The following is a 20,549-nucleotide window of genomic DNA, read 5'->3' as shown; positions in this document are numbered from 1 at the left end:
CACAACTTCAAGGTTTTACGAATGCTTCCAACACTCGTACTCCTGAATGCAGGAATATAGGCTGTTGCCGCACAAACAATGGTAAACAGACGCTTCGGTACCGGCTTTCCGCACGGCTAAATTATTTCTTCCGTAGCCATGGCATGGGTAAGTTTTTAAAACACTTACACGTATATTCTTATGAATGATGGTTTCAACCCCGCTTCGAGCTTTATTGTTCGACCTTGCACTGCCTTATTAGAATGCGTCTTGCTAGTATATCGCTAGTATGTGTATACTACTATGTCGCGCAACTTCGCAATTAGTCCTTGACTTCCGACTTCCTTCATTTTGCCTTCGTAAGTTAGTGGCACTAATGATCAAAGCGGTTGTACGTTCTCTCAGTTTAAGTAATGCGTATACACGATACGATTTTGGAATCATATGTGCAGTGTCATTATTTCTGTGATTAATTTATCACGCCAGTTGTCCGTTTGTTATTTTATGCCCTCATACGTACGTGCATTATTGGTTATTGTATGCCTGTCCTAAGCATCTGTTTAAATGTCATGCTGTTAATTGCTGCCTAAGAAGGGTGCGGCCGCCTCTCGGTAGTTTTCATGGGGCTGCTCTCTCCTACAGAAAATTTCAGGTGAATTGAGCTGAAATGAATGAGAAGAGTCTCTCAAAAATGATGAGGACTCGGCACTGAGTGTGTTGTCAGGCTGCCACATGTATGCAGCTCGATGGCTCACTACATGGCACGGACTGACGTTAGTTCTATAGCACTCCAAATTGAAATTAGGTGCATCTTTTTCTTATCTCGCCTGCTATCCCAATTCGCGCAAACATGCGCATATCCCCACCTTTCTATCCTCGCGTTAAGATAACATTCCGCCGTTCTTTAGGAAAGCCGAATTCTTCGCTGTAGCTTTCTTTTTATCGCAATCTAAGAGTACAGAAAAATATTCGATTGGCGGTTTTATTTACAGGCTACAGAGCCGGACAATAAAGCGCTGCCCTTCTTGGCATGCATCTAGGAACGATAATACGCCTATCGCGAATTTGCTTTTCCATTGCTTTTTCACGTTCGGCGCTAAGATATACAGGGCATGTACTAGCTAACATTAGCCAAGGTTTAAAAGAATGCAGGAGCGCTGTAGGAGGACGCTACAAATGCATGTTGTTCGCTATTGTGTCGAACAAGCCTTGTGTTCTTCTTAACAGCATGATTATCCAAGCCAAATTAACATTGCAAGTATCAACTTTAACACAAACTTCCAATGAGAGGTACAGCCTTCTAGGGAACATCATTCTGCATTTTCTAACTTACAATTTGTTATGTAATCTCTTTCTGCATCCAAAAGAAAGCCCGCGAAATATGAAAAAAAATAAAATAAAACATGAGGCACGACCGTTTGCTCCCCGCGATTTCAGTTCTCCACATATGAAGGCATTTAACACTTGAGCTTGATCAATTAAACAAGTATTTTTTTATTTAGACAGTAGGTTTTGGCCAATCAATGATAACAGCCAAAAAGTAGGCAGTTCGAGCAAGGTGACTGCTAGCTAAACAGCGTTGGCCATGTGGACCGCATGCTGTTGCAATTATCATTCGTGGAAGCTGGCTCCAATATGACCGAAAAAATCTGGTTCAGTAAACAATATGAGCCCTTCTAGCGAAAATGATTAAGAGGAAGTTTTAGCTCGGGCCCAACACCAACGCGGCCCTTTCAAATACATGTAAAACGCAAAAACATTATTGTGAGAGAACCCCTGCACCGATTTTAATAAAATGTGTTTCATTTGAGAGAGAAAGTTAAGTTCTAGTGACTGTTGGAAGCGGAATTTTGATTTAGGGCTTGAATTTTGTTGAAAAAAATTTCAAATATTCGACCGTTAGAAAAAAATAGAAGCACGAAGTTTACAAATTCATAGCTCTGCATCAAGAACAGATATCGCGGTTCTGTAAACGGCATCCATTAGATCACTCAAAGCGGACAAATTCTATATGTAATTTTACATCTTACGGGAATTTGTTACGTTGTTTACAGGGGTTGTGCAAAAGCTGTATTTGCAAATTACAAAACTTTTGAGATTCATGTGTAACATATAAATTTTGTCCGCTTCAGATACCCTATTAGATTAAATTCACAGAATTGTATTATCACATTTCGTTGCTGAGTTATTGAGTTGTAAACTTGATAGTGTCGTTTTCTGAAAATTTTCGATTTTTGTGAATTTTTAATAAAAAATTTACGACGTAAATCAAAAATTCAAAACCAGCAGTCACTAGATTTTAAGGTTTTCATTTAAGTGCAACAAATCTTGTCAAATTTGGTGCAGTTGTTGCCGAGAAAAACGAATTCTCCTTTTACATGTATTTAGATAGGAGCTCCCGAGCTAAAGTTTCCTCTTAAGCCTGATCATGTCAACGTCACTATTTTGGATCTAAAAATAATCATGTGGTTGCATGTGTAACACTCATGCACACATACACAAACATTAAGACGCGCACGCACGCTAAGTGCATGAAATTACGAAACGCTCGCAGAGTCCAAAATATTGCTATTTCGCATCAATAACCAATACCCCGTATAAACGGGAAACATTGTTATGCGGGAACATTTTATGGTCTCAAAATGTTGGCAATTTTGTTCTTCTGGAACACTTTGCCCTAAGACAGCTTAATAGCTCAGTTGATAGGTTCTGCTATAATTATTTTTTTCAATATTGCCGTTCCTCTGCGAGTACATGAGTGTTACCTTAATGTCGCCGTTATCGCGTGCCTGTGTTGAAGACAACGACGACGGTTAAGAAAAAACAGAGACGTCGTTGTGCGAAGCTACATTTGCGGTTACGAGAGTGCCAAGAGAGGTATACGATAGCTGTAGGAAGAACACACGCTGAACGCACAGCCCCGACGCCATTGCAGATCACAACCTCACGTTTCTCTTTTTACCTCGTAAATACATGTCCTCCTTGTGTGATACAGGCGATAGAAAATCCTCCTGTATAAATTATGCAGAAGTACGACGATTGCTCCAATGCATAGACTTTAAGAAAGTATTTGATTTGTGTGATGTGCACACTCAATGTGAAAATTTTATTCAATGCATCTGCAATGCCATTAAGTAATCTACAAGGGTATATGTGCGCCACAATTACGAGCCACCAGTGTGTCCTTGGATAAACAACACTATACTGGAAACATTAAAGCAGAAAGACTCTTTTTACCGTAAATGGAAACGCAACAAATCAAATTCATATTACAGGGAGAGCTTTAAATACTTTAGAAATATCTCAGTTATTATGATTAGAAAATCGAAAAAGCAATACTACACTAACCTTATTAAGAACGAGAGTGGTAATACGAAAAGGATATGAGAAATCGTAAAAGAAGTTATAAGAAAAAGCAAAACGCAGAGCATTCAACCTGATAAACCATCGACACAAGTGGCTCATGATTTTAACTATTATTTTGCTAATGTAGGAACGAATTTGGCTAACCAGATTTTATCTTGTAATCCCGTACCTGCCCTACCTGGAATAGTCGACAACGACTTTCAGCTAGAAGAAATAACTCATGATGAACTCATATCAACGATAAATCAACTGCATCTAAAGAAAGCGGCTGGTCATGATGGTATATCCACTAGGATTTTAAAAGACAATATCGACATTCTCTGCAGTCCCATATGCAAAGTATTCAATCTAGCGTTAGCTTCCAGCTCGTATCCAGATATATTAAAAACAGCCAAATTCGTTCCCGCATACAAATGCGGAGATTCGAACCTACCAGAGAATTATAGGCCAATTTCTGTTCTGAGTGTGACAAACACTGTTTGTGAAAAACTCATTTCCAAGAGATTGAAGCAATTTCTACCTGAAAACCATGTAATTTGTCCCCAGCAGCATGGTTTTGTTCCCTCCAGATCGACATCAACAGCAGTCCTAACACTTTCGCAATTAATAAATTCTGCACTTCATCATAATAAAATAATTGTAGCAATATTTTTGGATATAAAGAAGGCATTTGATACCGTTTCTCACTCTATACTACTACAAAAACTTGAATGTTATGGTGTCACAAAGGACTCCCTAAAATTTTTTTCCAGCTATTTATCCTCACGGAAACAAATGGTAGTAATGGGTGATTATTATTCTACATACAGCACAGTAACCAGCGGAGTCCCACAAGGTTCAGTGCTCGGTCCTGTGTTATTCTCATCGTACATTAATGACCGCCCTAATGCCCTAATGTACGCAGATGACACAGCTTTATTATTCACAGCAGACACACTTTCTGCACTGCAAACGCATGTGACGTCCGAGTTATCAACGATTTCTTCATGGTTCTTAGAAAACAAATTGACTTTAAATAGCAATAAGACAAAATATGTAGTTTTTCGATCGAGGAGAAACAATGTTGACACCAGTCAAATAAATATCACGTTAAATGAAAGCCCTATCCAAGAAGATGATTCGTTTAAATATCTGGGCGTCATATTTGACCAGCATATACATTGGGAAGCACATATTCATAGTGTATGCAAGAAGGTCGCATATGGTTGTTACTCCCAAATTAAAGCGAAGCAATATTTCCCCCACGATGTACTCAAATCCTTTTAATATGCGTTTTGCCATAGCCATATTAGTTATTGTTTAGAATCATGGGCTGTGACTTACATGACATACTCACAACCTTTACAGAAACTACAGAAAAGGGCCCTGAAAATAATTGGCCCTTCAAAATATGCCAGTGATACATTTAGTGATGTTTTCGAAACACAACATATGTTATCCGTTAATGCACTATGTAATCACAAGATCTCAATTTCAATTAATAATATCTTATGCACTAACTTTCCTATTCCTCGAAACGTCTTTTCATTTCCAACTCGCAGTACAAGACATGCTTTAAAAGGTAACCTCAACTTACCAAAGTGTTACAATGTATACGGTGAAAGGTTAATTGAATTCATTGGTGCAAAAATCTGGAATATTTTTCCCCTAGAAGTTAAAACCGCACGTAATTTCAAGCATTGTAGCAAATTCTTTTTTCTTGATAACCAGAATCTCGAACTTACTTTCATTATGTACGAGTATTTTCAACATGTTTCTTGTCTGTATAACTCATGACATGTTCCGGAATACTGTGCTGTTCGAAACTGCGCCTGACCTGTCTTTTGTAATTTGTCACTGGACCGCAAAGTAGCCTTCCCTGGCTATCGGTCCAGATATCTGTATAACCATGATTATGTAAAGAAAAATAAAGCTCTTGCGCTTGCAAAAAAAAAGTACACGAGCATATTCGTCTTTTGTTACAGTAGAAATGCGGCCACTGCAGCTAGAGCTGAACCCACCGCCTGGAACTCAACAGCTCAAAGCAAAAGCCACTGCGCTATCGCAGCGGGTCCCTGGGTTTATGGCTCGCAATGCGTTGCGAATATTCATTACAATAAAGAACCGTATTTCTCCATTTTGTTACATTTACCTAAATAAATAATAAACCACAAAACAGCCACAAAACAGTGAAAATTTAATCAAGAACATCAGCTACATCAGTGCCTTTCTGTGCGTCTATTCAGTACAGTTCAACCTTCTTATGTCACTGTTTACGCCCCATACTTATCAAAAACTACGTGCCCTTGCCAAAAAAATGAAAATAACGAAATTCAGTTAAGAAGCACTCGAAGACCACAAATTGACATTTTGTTAGACGTATTGCATCAGTAATAAATACACTTGCAACAGGATACTTTTTAGAGCTGAATATTATGTACCCTGAAAACACATCGATTTCTATTGTCTCCCATACAACACCGACTCAACACGTTCGCAACAACATTGGAAATATTATACAACACACATGATGAGTAAGGGAGACACTAATAGCGAGGGTTGAGTCAATGCTACGGTTATTTATTTACTTCTTTGTACCTTCTCCAATCGGTACGTGACCCGGTGTTACCTGAACTTCACTGTTATAGCGCGCCCGTGTTAATCGAGGAGGAACGTCATAATCATTATCAACGTGGAGACATTGGTGCGCAAGCTGTTGTTTGAATATGGTTATCGGAACAACAAAAGGTACCAGACAGGCTCTACAGTAAAGGACGACCGCTTACAGTATATGCCCGAATTATATAATGCGATCGTACCATCTACAATTTTTAGTCTCACCAGCACATCATGAACTGTAGCAAGAAGACTTCGCGGCCTTAGGTATCCGCAATTGTAGCTTCTACATACACCCCTCGAATTTTTTTTGTTGTTGTGCGTGAGCGTTTTGTTAAATGTAATTAAAACTGGGATATAGGTAATGGTAAACGTTACGAAGAGATCAGAGGCAGATCGAAATTGCGGAAACAAGCACATGTGGACGCTTTCGTTCAACCTGCCAGTTTCAACAGTCGAAAAACGAAGGGGGTAGGAGAGGTGACATGAGGAACGGTTGCTGAGTAACTTCAACACTTTGTTTTCCTTTTCGAACATGCCACTGATGCTTTCAAAGGGCTGGCGTCTTATTCATTTAACCCTGATCGGGCTTCCGCCCCTGCGGAAGGAAAGCAAACACGCGTCTTCGGGCTAAGAAGCAGAACCTTAACGAAAAGCCTCTGCCAGGCTGTATAGCCTTTTGCTTTTGCTTCGATTTCTGTTGATGTACAGAAATCAATAAACCTCAACCTCAACCTCGCACTGAGACATCAAATAGGCGGTACGGGACGCTCGAACAACCATTTAAACTCTGTACTTCTGTCGAATGCGAATTATTTCCGTAATTTTGTGGAAATCTTGGTTCAAATACCCTGTTTCCATCGCTCAGATGCTCTGGTCTTTCAGGTTTAGCCTGGCTGCGGTGGACGCGTATCTATAGGGTCCGTGCATTCACGTTTATCATGCACCTTTCTTCAGGTATGTCAAGGGGCACCAGATGTTCAAGGGTATAATACGGAGCCCGCTTTTTAATTGTCACGTGTAGGCATGGTGAACTGCAGGAGCTGAGCTAGCGTAGCTTTTTAAGTTTGCTGCGATAGTTTTGATACAGGTGAGGCATAATTGTGCTTCTTGAACGAAAAGCCGTCCGAGGCGATGACAGACGGCTCGCCATCACTTGTGCTGGGCACGCCTCTTTGCACTTTGGCGCCCAGCGATATTTGTGCAAGACTCGTCACGTCGATGTGGAGACGTCCGGCTCCTGCTTCTCCAACAGTGAATCCTTGGATTCGTAAAACAACTACACCATCGTGGAGGTCAAGCGATTGAAGAGCAAATGCAGCAAGACAACTAAGGACGTGAGTGAGCATGGCCCCTAAGGACCACCTACTCGCAAGTTACAATCTTGCGTTTGTGCCTCAAGACAGATTCTCAAGACCTACCTTGGTTAATGTGGCTCTGAAAGGAATTAATGAGGTAGCTTTCAACGCTAAGAAAAACGCAAGCGTTATTTACGATGTCGTCATTGACATCACCGATGAAGAATTCCTAGGGCTTCTGTCTTCAACAGTGAAGGTCATCGACGAGCTTCAAGCTCCTTTTCGAGGACACACGACACCTGATCACGTCAAGGTGGGCTATGTGAGACACTCTGTGCGTCCTTACGTGCCTCTACCTCTGTGATGTCGCAAGTCCCGAAAGCTAGATTCTGCCAGCGCTTCTCCGCACAGGCCAGAAGGCATGGCTTCGCTATACAGGCAGCCACGACATGTGTTTATGCACGGTAAAAAAATGAAGTGCTTGAATTACAGCGGACCACACGAGGTAAATTTCAGCGATTGTCCCCAACAGAAAAAGAAGATTAAAATATTGAACCAAACGAGCAAGAGAAGTATGTCACACAAAGTTGCGGCAGCGTCAGCGGAGCACCGGGGGAGACTATCGCGTCGCCGACATGAACAAGCTGCTGGTCCAACCGAGATCTCCCTGGCTCTCATCCCGCAGTTCCAGTGGAAGGTATTTGAATCGTCATCGGTGGGCCTCTCCAAGCCACGTTGCTTCAAGCGAGCAGCACAAGCCTGGAATCGAATGTATGGCCACGCCTGCAGCCGCGCACAGGAGCTTGGACTGTGAGCGCCAGGAACGGCAGTGCAACGAAAAATCACCATCGGGCTCTCTCATCAATCTAATTCTGCGACAAATATCGACGATAGACGCCCTGCACCTGCTACTGTCTGGTTTTAACATTCTAGCGGCTCCAAGAGCTGTGAAAATCATGCAAGCTATAGACGTTCCCGTAACCACACCTCAGTAACCACTACCTCTGTCCGCGAAGAAGTGTGGGTGTCGCTGTGAAGTATGCATGTACGCGGAGCACAGGAACAGTATGCTGTGCAGCTCTCATCATCATCATCTTCAGCACACAACCTCCTTCCTTCCATTTCACATCCCGCCTCTGTCATTCCGACAAATCAATTCACCAGCGTGGAGTAGCAGGTTAGAGGAACTTCACTCAGGGCGACCTCTCCATCTTTCTGGCATTGAAAATTGCCCCCTTCTTTCTCTCTATTGAATTGTGTAGCATCGGGTCGTTCATCCACCCATGTATTTATTATTTATGGTCAAATAAAGATATTCAACCCTTTCGTGCTTCTCTATTTGTCACCCTAACAACTACCACGAATGTCTGACACCAACGTTCCAGCATGAAAGGAGCCATTGAATGTCTCTCCGGTGCTCAATGTACTAGCTTAATAGCTCAAAGCGATAGTTTCAACGCTAATCACATTAACGTAGATATTTCTCGTTTTTCAGTATGTGCCCACTCCTTATGTAATTTCCCCTTTATTGACCTATGAGGCATACTAAATAAATAAATAAATAAATAATTTGCACTGAGAAATACGGGCGCCAGCAGAAGACGAAGAGGAAGGAGACGGTTGCTGTTGTTGGTGCTCGCGCTCGGCCCGCTCGGATGTTGTCTCCTTCTGCGCATTCATATAAAACGCCGAGCGCATCGAGCCTTAACCGCGCACTGTCGAAATAAATAAATAAAATGAAGAAATAACTAAATAAATGGGTTCTGCCGTATTTTTTCGTTGTTTGCTTTTCTGCCTCATGTTGTAGCTTCGACGGGGGTGGCCGGACGGAAGGGTTACGGCATGAGGCCTAAACGGCCGGGGCGCGCTGCGCCGCAAGATGATAGCCGGACTGCTCCAGTCGGGGACCAGACAAAGAACGCTCTTTAATTTCTCCGAGGGGAAGCAGGAGCCAACTTACAGCGTTTGGCGCTGAGTGGCGCCCTGACGCAATCGACCCAAAACCGAAACCAGAAGTTAACACAGGATACCACACCTCACATGTTTATTATAATTCGAAGCAAGTAATGCATGAAAGCGGTGCACTTGTGATGCACTAGTACATATATTAAAATGATGTCAATATACACTGTAAGTAGCATTGCCTTTCGGGATTGGCAGCGACGTCATTGTCTGATTACCGAGACCTATTGCGCACGGCCGTATTACACCGGCATCAAAGTCGGAGGCAGTGATTGAATTCTGCCGCGTCTTACGTTCCCTGTATCTCGTCTCCTTTATTTCTGGCTTTCTTCTTGATTAGCTTTTTCGTATAGCTTCCTTTTTTTTTCTTTCTTACGAATTAAACCTAAGCAGAACAGCTTGTCAATTCAATGACAAAAAACGCCACCATGACTGTCGATGAAAGGCTGCGGCGCGCCAACGTAAAAATATGATCATCATTCCGAGATGCCGGCCGCCATATATAAAATCAGTCCGCGAAAGTGCCACTTTTCTACAAGTGTGTATAGAACTATCGTACCTCTTTGCGGATGTCCGTGACGATAAACACATTCTATTTTCGCATTCATAAGCATATTCATAGTGATGCCCGTCGCCTGAGTACGAGGATCACGTGCGAGTAAAAGACGAAGACGAAGCGCCCTTCTCCGTTCGGCGCTGCGCGAGACGCTGCACGAGAGCAACCAGCCAACCGAGCGAGCACCTCGGAGACGATGGCCCCTTCAGCCACTCTGAAGTTCTTCAGGCGTTCGCGGATGCCAAGGCACCCTCACGCAAGACGTCAACGGCGCGTTGATGGGGTCCGCCGTCCGGTTTCACTTTCCATCCGACATCGTGCTGGCGGGGCTGCGCAGCGGGCTTCGACCGACCCGTCATCCCTCCGGCTGCCTGGGCGCCAGAAGGACTGCAGCAGGTCTCCTCGCCACGTCTTCCAGCGCAAGTGCCGATATGACGCCATGTCGGGTTGCGCTGTGGGGACAGCAGCAGCACCTGGCAACTGCACCATCGTACCGTGCGTCTGCCTCCGGCACGAAAGGCTACGCTCCTGCAGAGCCCTGGCAAGTGATGTTTACTAATTCGCTGTGAGTGTATGTAGCTGCCCTGCCATCAATATTATTTCATACACGCAGATAGCACGCTACGCCACGGGATATCTTCATACTGAGTATAAGATGGGCCGTGCTGCCTTTCCGTCCTTTATCAGTCTGGATTGAAAAGCTCCTCACAATATTTATCAGTAAGAATGGAACGGTCTCTCCTGTATTTTTCTTTATTCATTTTAATTCCAACGTTGGAGTCTTAGCGTAGGTAATTGTAAGCACGTTCTATAGATATTTACAAATATTAAACCACCAGAAACGTATAATCGAAGAAGTGCCTCTGTGTGCACCCTTGTATCCATCTTTTGTGCGTATATTTTGTCCACGCTGTCGCCGTGGTTCTACGTTTTTAATAAAGACTGAATAATGGTAGAAACTAAAATTTGATGAGGTAATAAGCAGTCATGGGAGCCTTGCAGTAGCCATCCTGTCGCTCTCTAGAGGTCGAGGTCATGTGTTAGGTCCCAGACGAGGGGGGGGGGGGGCATATTTCTATCGGGGGCGGCATTAAAAACGCTCGTGCAAGATGGATTCGGAGCATGGTAAATAACCCGCGGCGATAAAATTACTGCCAGAGTAGTGCGACTCATCATTGAATTGCAGTTCCGACACCTAACTCCCGCCCAACCCACGCAAAAAAAAAAACAAATGACCTGGCGCCCTATAACGTAAACTATTCCAATATGTTTCTATTACAATCTTCTGACGTCAAGTTTGCGCAACCGCCGACGGAAGCATCACGCGGTGACCCGCAGCGCTGCCTGAACAGCCTAGTCAAACACTCCTACTTTTCTTTGCTTTCGAAATGAATACCATTGCCTAAGTTGAAGTGTTTCACTTGTAATTGGCTGGCAGGAGGCGAGGAGCACGCTCAAGTGGACAGCGCTTCGATGAAACCGAGCCACCGCACTGAAAGAAATAACCAGATGAAGAGGGTGGTGTCGGCGTCTGCGATTGGTCCGCTTTCTCTTGCTTAGCTTGTGGTGGCTGGTCGAAAATCGCGGCGTCGTGCAACTGAAGGTTAAGAATGCCACTCAAACGAATCCTCAACAAAGAAGAGCTGGAATAGTGGGATCGTAAACGTGCCGAAAGTGCTCAAAAAGGTTACACGGCCACGCAAGCAGTTTATTATACGCGAAAAAACCATGCTTTCTGGCAGGTGCGAGTAGCCAGTGCCTGAAGGATCCGCAGCAGCCATATTTTACTCCTTCGGGAACGATGCAGGCTGCGGCTATTCAGAAGAAAATTCAGTTTTGTTCGGCATATTAATGCATCTTTAACGCGTAGACGTCACTTTGACGCGGTGAGTTCTTGCGGTTTTGTGACGCCGCGTGACAAGCAGTTGAAGAAGGTGCAGCCTGAACACTTTTGACGAATAGCCGAGTGCTAATGGCGAAAAGCCGTCGAATCGGATGTTACAATTTTTCTTTTGTTCGGTCAAATCACGCATAATCAGTGCGTACACGTCATATCAGATGGGGAGCAATCGCGGTTTTCGTGAAGTCGCGTGACAGACAGGTGAAGCGGGGGTGGTCCAAAAAAGTGCTTGACCGATAGCGGAGGGCTGATTTCAAAATTGGATTAGAAAAGCTTCGGATAATTTTACGTTATAGCGCCCCTGGTAGCTAACTGAATCATTTCGATGAACGACAAAATAATTTTGTGTAAATGGCTTTTTCGTTGTGTAGTTGCGCAAACGGACCAAATACAGAAGGCGACTTTATGCTGCAGGCGGGGCTACGCAGCGTGCATCGGCCAAGCTGTTTCCGCTCCGGCTGCCCAGGCGCCACAAGGACAGCAGCAGGTCTTCTGGCCACGTCTGCCAGCGCAAGTGCCACCATGACGCCCATGTCGGGCTTCACTCTGGGATCAGCAGGAGCAGCAGGTGGCAACTCCAGCATCCTGCCGTGCTTCTGGCTCCGGCACGAAAGTCCCTGCCCCTGCCGAATGATGGCAAGTTGTGTTTCGGCATTCGCCATCAGTGGTAATAGCTGTGCTGCCGTCAAGATGATTTGATTGGCGCCGATAGCACTGTGCGTCACGTGATATTTCTATATTGAATTTACAGAGTAGTGGTCTCTTTAGGGCGCTCTCGGGATGCATTCGGCTGGTCGAAACCAGGCGTTCTGGTCTATTCAGAGTGCCGCGCTCTAGCAGATAGCGTTAGGAGGCGGTGCTGTATGCCTTGAACCTGAGAGCGCGACCGAGATCCGAAAGAACCTGCATCAAGCTCTGATGGCTTTGTCAGCAGCTAGCACGTTCGGCTGGGGCAGTATTTCTACGGCTCCAATCACCAGAGCGTTCCGCATCGCTGTAAACCGACTTGGAGTGTCGTAGGAACCACCAGAGTGTGCCATAATGGGCACCGTGTTGGCCTAATTTCCTTAAACTATTTGGATTAAAAGGCCTCATCAGGGACAATTGAGAGGCATTTCAAGCGTTCAAGTATATATTTAGAATTTGCTGCTTTCGTTAGACAATATTCATCATGTTTTTTTTTTTTATTATGGCGTTTTACATGGCAGAACCACGACCTGATTATGACGCACGCCGTAGTGTGGGACTCCGGAATAATTTTCATCTCCTGGTGGTCTTTAACGTGCAGCTAAGCCTAAGTGTTCGGGTTTTTTCGCGTTTCGCACCCATCACAACGTGTCCTCGGGATTCGTTCCCGCGATCTCCTGCTTTGCAGCGCAATACCATAGTCACTAAGCAACCACGGCGCGTTACAGAGAGTCTATATAAGTCATTCTCACTGTTCGACAAACAAACCTTAAATCAAAAAGTACCTGCTTGTCCAGTCAATAATATACGCCTTCTTTACATATGTTTCTTCCATTGAGTGAACGCCGGTCTGAACGATAAGAAAAAAAATAATTCTAGCAGCTTTGTCTTCGTGGACAACTATTTTTGGCGCGAAAGCGAAGGCTACGGATCCAAATCGCGACTTTTGCACCGCTGCAGGAAGTAGCCCCGCAGTACTGCTGACGTATTCTTATGTTCAAAAACACTGTCTTGTTCTTTCGACGCATAAAATAGGAACAATGCGTAAAAGTCAACAGTAAGCGACTGATATTTTACTGTTTTCGTTAGTTTACCCTGTTAGAAGAGCCCATTTGGGCGTCGGACAAAGTCAAGATGGTAAACGCAAAATTGCGGCGGCGTCTTCTTGTCTGTGTTCGTCGCCTAAGGAGTTCCTAAAGAATTCTTACGTATAAGTACGAAGAGAAATATTCTGTAAAGGTTATTTATTTATTTATTTATTTATTTATTTATTTATTTATTTATTTATTTATTTATTTATTTATTCAATAACACCACTGAATGCCCTGCGGAAGAGGGTATTAGAATTGGGGGAGGGGGCCACACGAACATACGGTCATAACAATTTCTAAAGACTACAACAAACGCGCCTAAATACGCGACTAAATACGCAGACACGACTATGTGTAGTAAAATCACAGTTTGGATGAAACCAAATTAACAGTATATTACCAGAAATTCGAATATTGAAGCACCTAGAACTCAGAATACATAAAAGGCAATCAAAGAGGATAATTCGAAAACAAAATCTACCGGATGTCAAAGGTACCGAAGGAACACAACATAGAATATAACTCATTCAAAAAGAAAAGAAAAAAACTTTCACATTGCGCAGAGACATCACATTATGACATACGTACGCAGGATCTGTTGAAAGTTGCCGGGGTGAACTTCAGTAGACAATGTCTGATGGTAGGTTATTCTCGCGAAGTATGAATCTGGGTATATAAATGACTGAGCGCAAAGATCTTAGTGATACACACCGGGCTTTGACTTAGAGAGGCTGATCTCGGCGAGAGAAAATGACAGGGCGTGAGTGAAAGAAGCCATCAATGCAAACACTCGTGATGGTGCAGTTTATGAAAGAGCGATAGGCGCGCGTGTTTGCGGCGTAGTGATAGCGGATGCAATTCGGCACGATTCTTTAAACATGCAGCACTAGTGCGGGGGATAATCTGTAAAGATAAAGCAAGCAGCACGGCTTACAAGGATTCAAGGTTACGCACGATGGAGTCCTGGTTCGGATCCCAGGTGCCGCATGCATATTCGACTTTGAGGTATCACTATGCAGTGTATATATGCTAGATCTTTTTTTTTAAGTGTAAATGCGCTTGCTTTAGTCTGGGTTTTATTATATCAAATTTGCGGGTAACAGGTGCAAGTGTAACGTTGATGTGATGACGAACATATTGGATCCCATTGCAAAGTGACTCCTCAACAATCTTATTATGAAGAGAGTATGACGTTGCAATACGAGTCGAGGAGCGTGAAAATGACATGCACTTAGCTTTAGCATAATTTAAGGTCATTTACCGGTCTGAACACCATGTACTCAATGCGTTTAGGTGTGGTTGGAAGGCTTCACGGTTAGAGTGAGTAGAAATATTACGGAAAATGGCTGAATCATCGGCGAACCGTCTTATTCGAGACGACATGCAGTCAGGCAAGTCAATAATACACACTATAAAAAGCAAAGCACAAAGCACACTCCCTTGAGGAACGCTGGACGCAACTGGAATAAAGGAGGAGTTGGGTGTTCATGGTGCAGGTGTTCTTGTTCAAATTGGATTATTTCGCTAGGAACTATTTTCTTGCCGTCGCCCGACTGCCCCGGAGCTGATAATTTCATGCCTGCCTCTGTAGAGCGCTTCGAGTCAGTGTGGGCAATGTTAGTGGATTTGTCACACAATACAAGTGCCACGCAAGGATTACAAGGGGCTTGTTTTCTGCTCTCACGGTGCCAGGACCAGTGGCCACGCTGTGCTTCGGCGAAGCTGCAGAAACTGCTCGACGCCTGAGAATCGCACGCAGCAGCATAACTGGCATCACGCAGGAGGCAATGTATGGTATGTGCACATCGGCCATTGGCGACGTTCTACTGCGAATCGAACGTTAGAACTAACTTATACATTATTTGGCGTGTGAGTGTTTCAGCAGAATTTAATGACATTTTACGATTAACATTTGCAAAACAAGATGGACAATGTTGCACGTTTATCGAATTGTTTTAGCAAGACTTGCTATTTCCTTAGTCCGCGGTAAGGGTTTCGAAACGACTGCATGCGAGCCAGAGATTCTTCAGTGCAGGAAGACATTGGCAACAAGGGTCGTAAGAGAGAGGGAGAATCGTTGAAAAAAATGTATTGTAGGGTTTTACGTGCGAAAACCACGAGCTGATTATGGTGCACGACGTAGGTGGGGACTCCCTAAATTTGGACCAGCTGGGGTTCTTTAACGTGCACCCAAATATAAGTACGCCGGTGTTTTAGCATTTCGTGCTTAGAAGCCCAATACCATAGACACTAAGTAACAATGGCGGGCGCGGGAGAATCGTTGTCAACTGCTAGAACGACATGTTGCTCGTTAACGGCTATGCGCGCATGCCCGGTTACCTGCATGCGGAAAAAGCGCTGACTTTGCTCGGCCCAATTTCGTTGCAATTGGCCCGCGCGCTTCGAAACTCGTCACCGTCCTGGAGCGAGATTGTAATCCAACGAACAGTAGTTTTTATTTTTTTACTAAATGTGAGACCCACAGGGGTTATTGGTTAACATTTGACTCTCGCAGTGTCCCGACCTGCCGGCGGGCTGCCCTTCGGCGACGCTGCGGTGGCTGCTCGATGCCGGAGAATCGCACGCAGCAGCACCGCCGCGAGCAGCGCGCAGTTCGCCACGTGCATCGCATGCTGCAGCTGCTGCGCCTCCAGCGATCCAGCGCTGCCGAACGGGGTCACGTGGGCTACTGGTTCCGCAGAAAGAGTCCACGCGCGTGGCCAGGAAATTTATGTTAACGCTTTTGCTTTCGTGATCCGTCACTTTTTGTTCTAATACTTCTTTAATGTATTAATAAATATCGTTTTGATTGTCTATTCGCGTGACGGCTATGCTAAAACCCTGTCGTTATGCGAGAAGAGATGATTTCAAGCTGTGCCGAAGTCTGTCCTGTTCTATACCCTTAGTATCACCAATCGCAAAAAAGGAGTACAACTACTGAAATGATTACAGTGTGCTTCGCGGTCGTGTACGTGTACCGCGATGTTCTGGTAGTCTTCTGCTTAAATGCATGAAACGGTGTTAAGAAGGTAAAAGCAAGAGCAACACAGCAGTTCTAGCGCAACTTTCGCGGTGGATATCTGAAAAACGGTGCCACTCTTAGGATTCGATCAAAATGAATATGCCTTGCAAAAGTGCCGGCGACCATTCTTAAACTAAATATGTGCCGCATAAAACAGTCCGTTAAAACTTCGTTAGACATTTATTTGGTAATAAGTCATTTAGGTAATTTGATTTTTCGCGCAGATATCAGCCTCTTCCATTATTCCAGTTGAAGGATTGGAATTGCGTTGCAATGACGCAGGCAACTTTAAAAATATTACATACTGCATAGTCTAAAACATAAACCTGCCATAACGCCCCAAAGCCCATGCAGTTCTTAAGTGAGTCCATTAGGGTTCCGCACTTTTGACATGCGTATCCAGAATTGACTGGCATATATAACGAGGCCTGCTTTTCATTTGCGCTTCTGCGTTCTGTACATGTCATTGTGTGAATGCTGTATTATGCTTCAGCTCGGATGTGTCATAAAAAAAAGAGCGTTGTGGGGTACGTCGCGTTTTATATGAAATCGATGAAACGCTTATATATGTGGGAAGCGCGGACCAATTATTATGGCATTAATCATTATAAAGATTAGCAATGCTTGTTGTGTCTGAAGGTGTAAATTGAAAGTGTCACAATAAGTGATGCGCGAAGATTTCACCCCTTGTGTTCCGCATGCATCAATCAAAGCTGCTGCAGCACGGGAGGATCGGGGGGGGGGGGGGCGTCATTTCAGCTTCACTATGATAAGCTGCATATGGGTAATCATATCATGAGAAGCGAACAAACAATAACATCAAAGAAAACATAGGGGAAATTACTTGTACTCACTAACCGAATTAAATAAATAATAGATTATTGGAAATAAATGTGGCTGAAACACAATGTACCGAAGGTGGGGAACCATCCCACGTCTTCGCATTATGCGCCCCATGCTCTACCAGATGAGCTACCGCAGCACTGTTTGCCCATCTACATTCTCGAATATTAATGTGTTACTACTAGAACTAATCCTGGGAGTCTTAGCCAGCGCCACAACTCACCAGCCTTGGCGGCGTATGTGGCACACCCTAGAGGCGTCACGAGCACGTGATCTTTTCGGGTGAAGACAACGCATGCTACCTTAAGGCATCAATGTTGCCGGATTAAAGACGCTTGTTATGTAACAAACGAGAATTACTAATTAGGAACTATGTCTCTTTAGTTCAATCAGTGTGTACAAGCAATTTTTCTTACGTTTTCCTTCGTGTGATTGTTTGGTGGTTTCTTATGATCTGATTATTCAAAATCAGTCGCCTCGGTTAACCGCCTTTCTTCTCGTTTATTACATAACAAAAGTCTCGACTCTCCAAGCCAACATTGAAGGCAATATTGATGCATTCAGGCAGCACGTGTTGGTTTATAGACCAGTTGCCTTCACGCAAAAAAGATCACGTACTCGTGACTCTTGGGACAGAAAAGACGTGCCACATCCGCCTTCAAGGTTTGCGAGTTGTGACGCTGGCTAAGACTCCCAGGATTAGTTCTATTAGTAAAATATACATAGCCAACACAATGCGTTGACGAGCTAGTTGGTACGAATCCATGAATACTTTGTTTAGCGCAAAACAACAGACACAAGCTCCAAGCCGAAGAGGTCACTGCCACGTATCGCCTGGCGGCCATCTGGCCTTCCTGACGAGCCCATGAATTAGCTCCCCACTCTGACGAATAAAGTTGTCTCTCTTGCACTCTGATCAGAATACACATAGGTGCCTTCAGCCTTGTCCGCTTTCGGCGTCTTTCGGATCTTGCGAATCCGCGCGGCGTAAATTCAATATAAACACTGGCGGTCGTCTGGCCATTGCTGCTGCGTATCCCTCTCATTCGCCGAATAATTGTGCACGTTTTTAAGCAGGTAATTGTGCTTTTTTTTGTGGACAACAAATCACGGCTTTATAATTGGGGGACATGTCAACAAGCCACAAGTTTTATGGTAAGACAGTGGTTTTATGGTAGGTATTTGTAAACGGGAACGCTTTGTCTATTGAATCTGCGGAAATCACAGCCTCAAATATTCTAAATCACCGTGTGACTGAAACCACGTGGCAAAGAAACACGTCACCTCCAATGCTCGACTTCTTGGCAAACCCTGGACCGCTTGTTTCGAATATCGAAATAATTCCCGGTATATTGCCATCATAATTTGTTGTTGCGCATGGATTGCAGTTCGCCGCCAAAGCACCTTATATAGGTTACCCAGGAAGGTTTATCTTTATGATAATGAACACAATGCACCAATAAAATGCGAACTTACCCTGTATATGCCTAAGTTCTTGAATACAGAGTATAACAGAGATTGCGATGGCATGTGACTGCTCTGACAACTAAATTCGTTGCGTTCATAAACGCTTTTGTCCCGTCTAAAGTCATAACACGAAAAAGGCGTCAAGACAAGCCTTGGATGAATAACGATGCTAGAAAGCTAATTAAAACGACATTGCGATCGTTTTTCTTACAGGAAAAGTCAGAAGCCACGGGTGCATGAAATCATGAGGAGACTTAATTAGGAGATTGACGCAAAGTTAAGGTTACTTAAAAAAAAAAGGCTTTTTCGATTCACATGGCTTAACACTTCAGACAACACGATGGAGTGGTGAAAATTTTTGAAGAATAGTTGCCGGGAGCAGGAATATATTTCGAGGTTACAGTCAGATAGTACTACATACAGTAGCAGACAACTATAAGAAGGCGTGCTGTTTAATTTGTTATTTTCCGTCTGTGTTCACACACCCCTACGATGGCTCAGTACTGCATTACACGGAATTAAGGCTGGAGCATATATCTGAAGTTCACTTTAACTATAACAGTGTCGTAAAATAACTTAGAGGGCTAAAATGCAGGCCTAATTCCAGCCACAGTTAATTTACCCGTTGCTTTCCGTGGCTTTAATGTCAGGTGGCTTTATATCGTCAGATATATACATACACATTTAAATATATATATATATATATATATATATATATATATATATATATATATATATATATATATATATATATATATATATATTCATTCAAGTGTGCAAACTAGGTTGTTTGCGGACGACTGTGTGCTTTTTAGAGCAATCACTTCAACAGATGATCAAATTGATTTAAATACTTGTCTCGCTGGCATCATTGATTGGTGGAAATTGCGTCGCATGCGGCTTAACGCTGAAAAGACGGTCTTTTTTAACCTTTAGCAACACGGTAGGTTCGTTGCCTTTGCGGGAAGAAACAAAATATAAGTATTTCGGTGTCGCAATTACTTTCGTCATCCCCTACAAGAGCATTTTTCATAATAGTACACACAAACCATGTTATCTTGTTTCTAGTACTTGGCATCATCATCATCATCATCAGCCTGGTTACGCCCACTGCAGGGCAAAGGCCTCTCCCATATTTCTCCAACGACCCCGGTCATGTACTAATTGTGGCCACGCCGTCCCTGCAAACTTCTTAATCTCATCCGCCCACCTAACTTTCTGCCGCCCCCTGCTACGCTTCCCTTCCCTTGGAATCCAGTCCGTAACCCTTAATGACCATCGGTTATCTTCCCTCCTCATTACATGTCCTGCCCATGCCCATTTCTTTTTCTTGATTTCAACTAAGATGTCATTAACTCGCGTGTGTTCCCTTACCCAATCTGCTCTTTTCTTATCCCTTAACGTTACACCTATCATTCTTCTTTCCATAGCTCGTTGCGTCGTCCTCAATTTGAGTAGAACTCTTTTCGTAAGCCTCCAGGTTTCTGCCCCGTAGGTGAGTACTGGTAAGACACAGGTGTTATATACTTTTCTCTTGACGGATAATGGCAGCCTGCTGTTCATGATCTGAGAATGCCTGCCAAACGCACCCCAGCCCATTCTTATTCTCCTAATTATTTCCGTCTCATGATCCGGATCCGCCGTAACTACCTGCCCCAAGTAGGTGTATTCCCTTACGACTTCCAGTGCCTCGCTGCCTATTGTAAATTGCTGTTGTTTTCCGAGACTGTTAAACATTACTTTAGTTTTCTGCAGATTAAATTTTAGACCCACTCTTCTGCTT

The 20,549-nt window shown here is 43.8% G+C and overlaps 1 protein-coding gene across 3 annotated transcripts; it reads left to right on the top strand.

The window, feature by feature from the left end:
• Positions 1 to 63: 63 nt before the first annotated feature.
• On the top strand, positions 64 to 16,248 carry LOC139051293 (uncharacterized). 3 transcript variants are annotated; one of them, XM_070528296.1, is made up of 5 exons: positions 64 to 147; positions 9,812 to 10,297; positions 12,085 to 12,292; positions 15,127 to 15,228; positions 15,950 to 16,248. In XM_070528296.1, the coding sequence occupies exons 2-5, from the start codon at positions 9,953 to 9,955 to the stop codon at positions 16,207 to 16,209; spliced, it is 915 nt and encodes a 304-aa protein (XP_070384397.1). In that variant the 5' UTR covers positions 64 to 147; positions 9,812 to 9,952; the 3' UTR covers positions 16,210 to 16,248. The 3 variants fall into 3 exon arrangements, with proteins under 3 accessions (XP_070384397.1, XP_070384398.1, XP_070384399.1); XM_070528297.1 differs by having other exon boundaries at positions 12,071 to 12,292; XM_070528298.1 differs by lacking the exon at positions 9,812 to 10,297 and having other exon boundaries at positions 77 to 147; positions 12,071 to 12,292.
• Positions 16,249 to 20,549: the final 4,301 nt, after the last annotated feature.

Source organism: Dermacentor albipictus, unplaced genomic scaffold, assembly GCF_038994185.2.
Source record: "Dermacentor albipictus isolate Rhodes 1998 colony unplaced genomic scaffold, USDA_Dalb.pri_finalv2 scaffold_11, whole genome shotgun sequence".
Lineage (NCBI taxonomy): Eukaryota > Metazoa > Arthropoda > Arachnida > Ixodida > Ixodidae > Dermacentor > Dermacentor albipictus.
The sequence above is the reverse complement of the archived record's forward strand: the minus strand, read 5'-3'. Positions and strand labels throughout refer to the sequence as shown.

Excerpts from the sequence above, each read along its gene's own strand:
- LOC139051293 (XM_070528296.1), top strand. The coding sequence starts at position 9,953 with ATGGCCCCTTCAGCCACTCTGAAGTTCTTCAGGCGTTCGCGGATGCCA. Across the intron at positions 12,293-15,126 it reads CCTGCCCCTGCCGAATGATG|GACCAGTGGCCACGCTGTGC; the intron begins GCAAGTTGTGTT and ends TCACGGTGCCAG. Across the intron at positions 15,229-15,949 it reads CACGCAGGAGGCAATGTATG|TGTCCCGACCTGCCGGCGGG; the intron begins GTATGTGCACAT and ends TGACTCTCGCAG.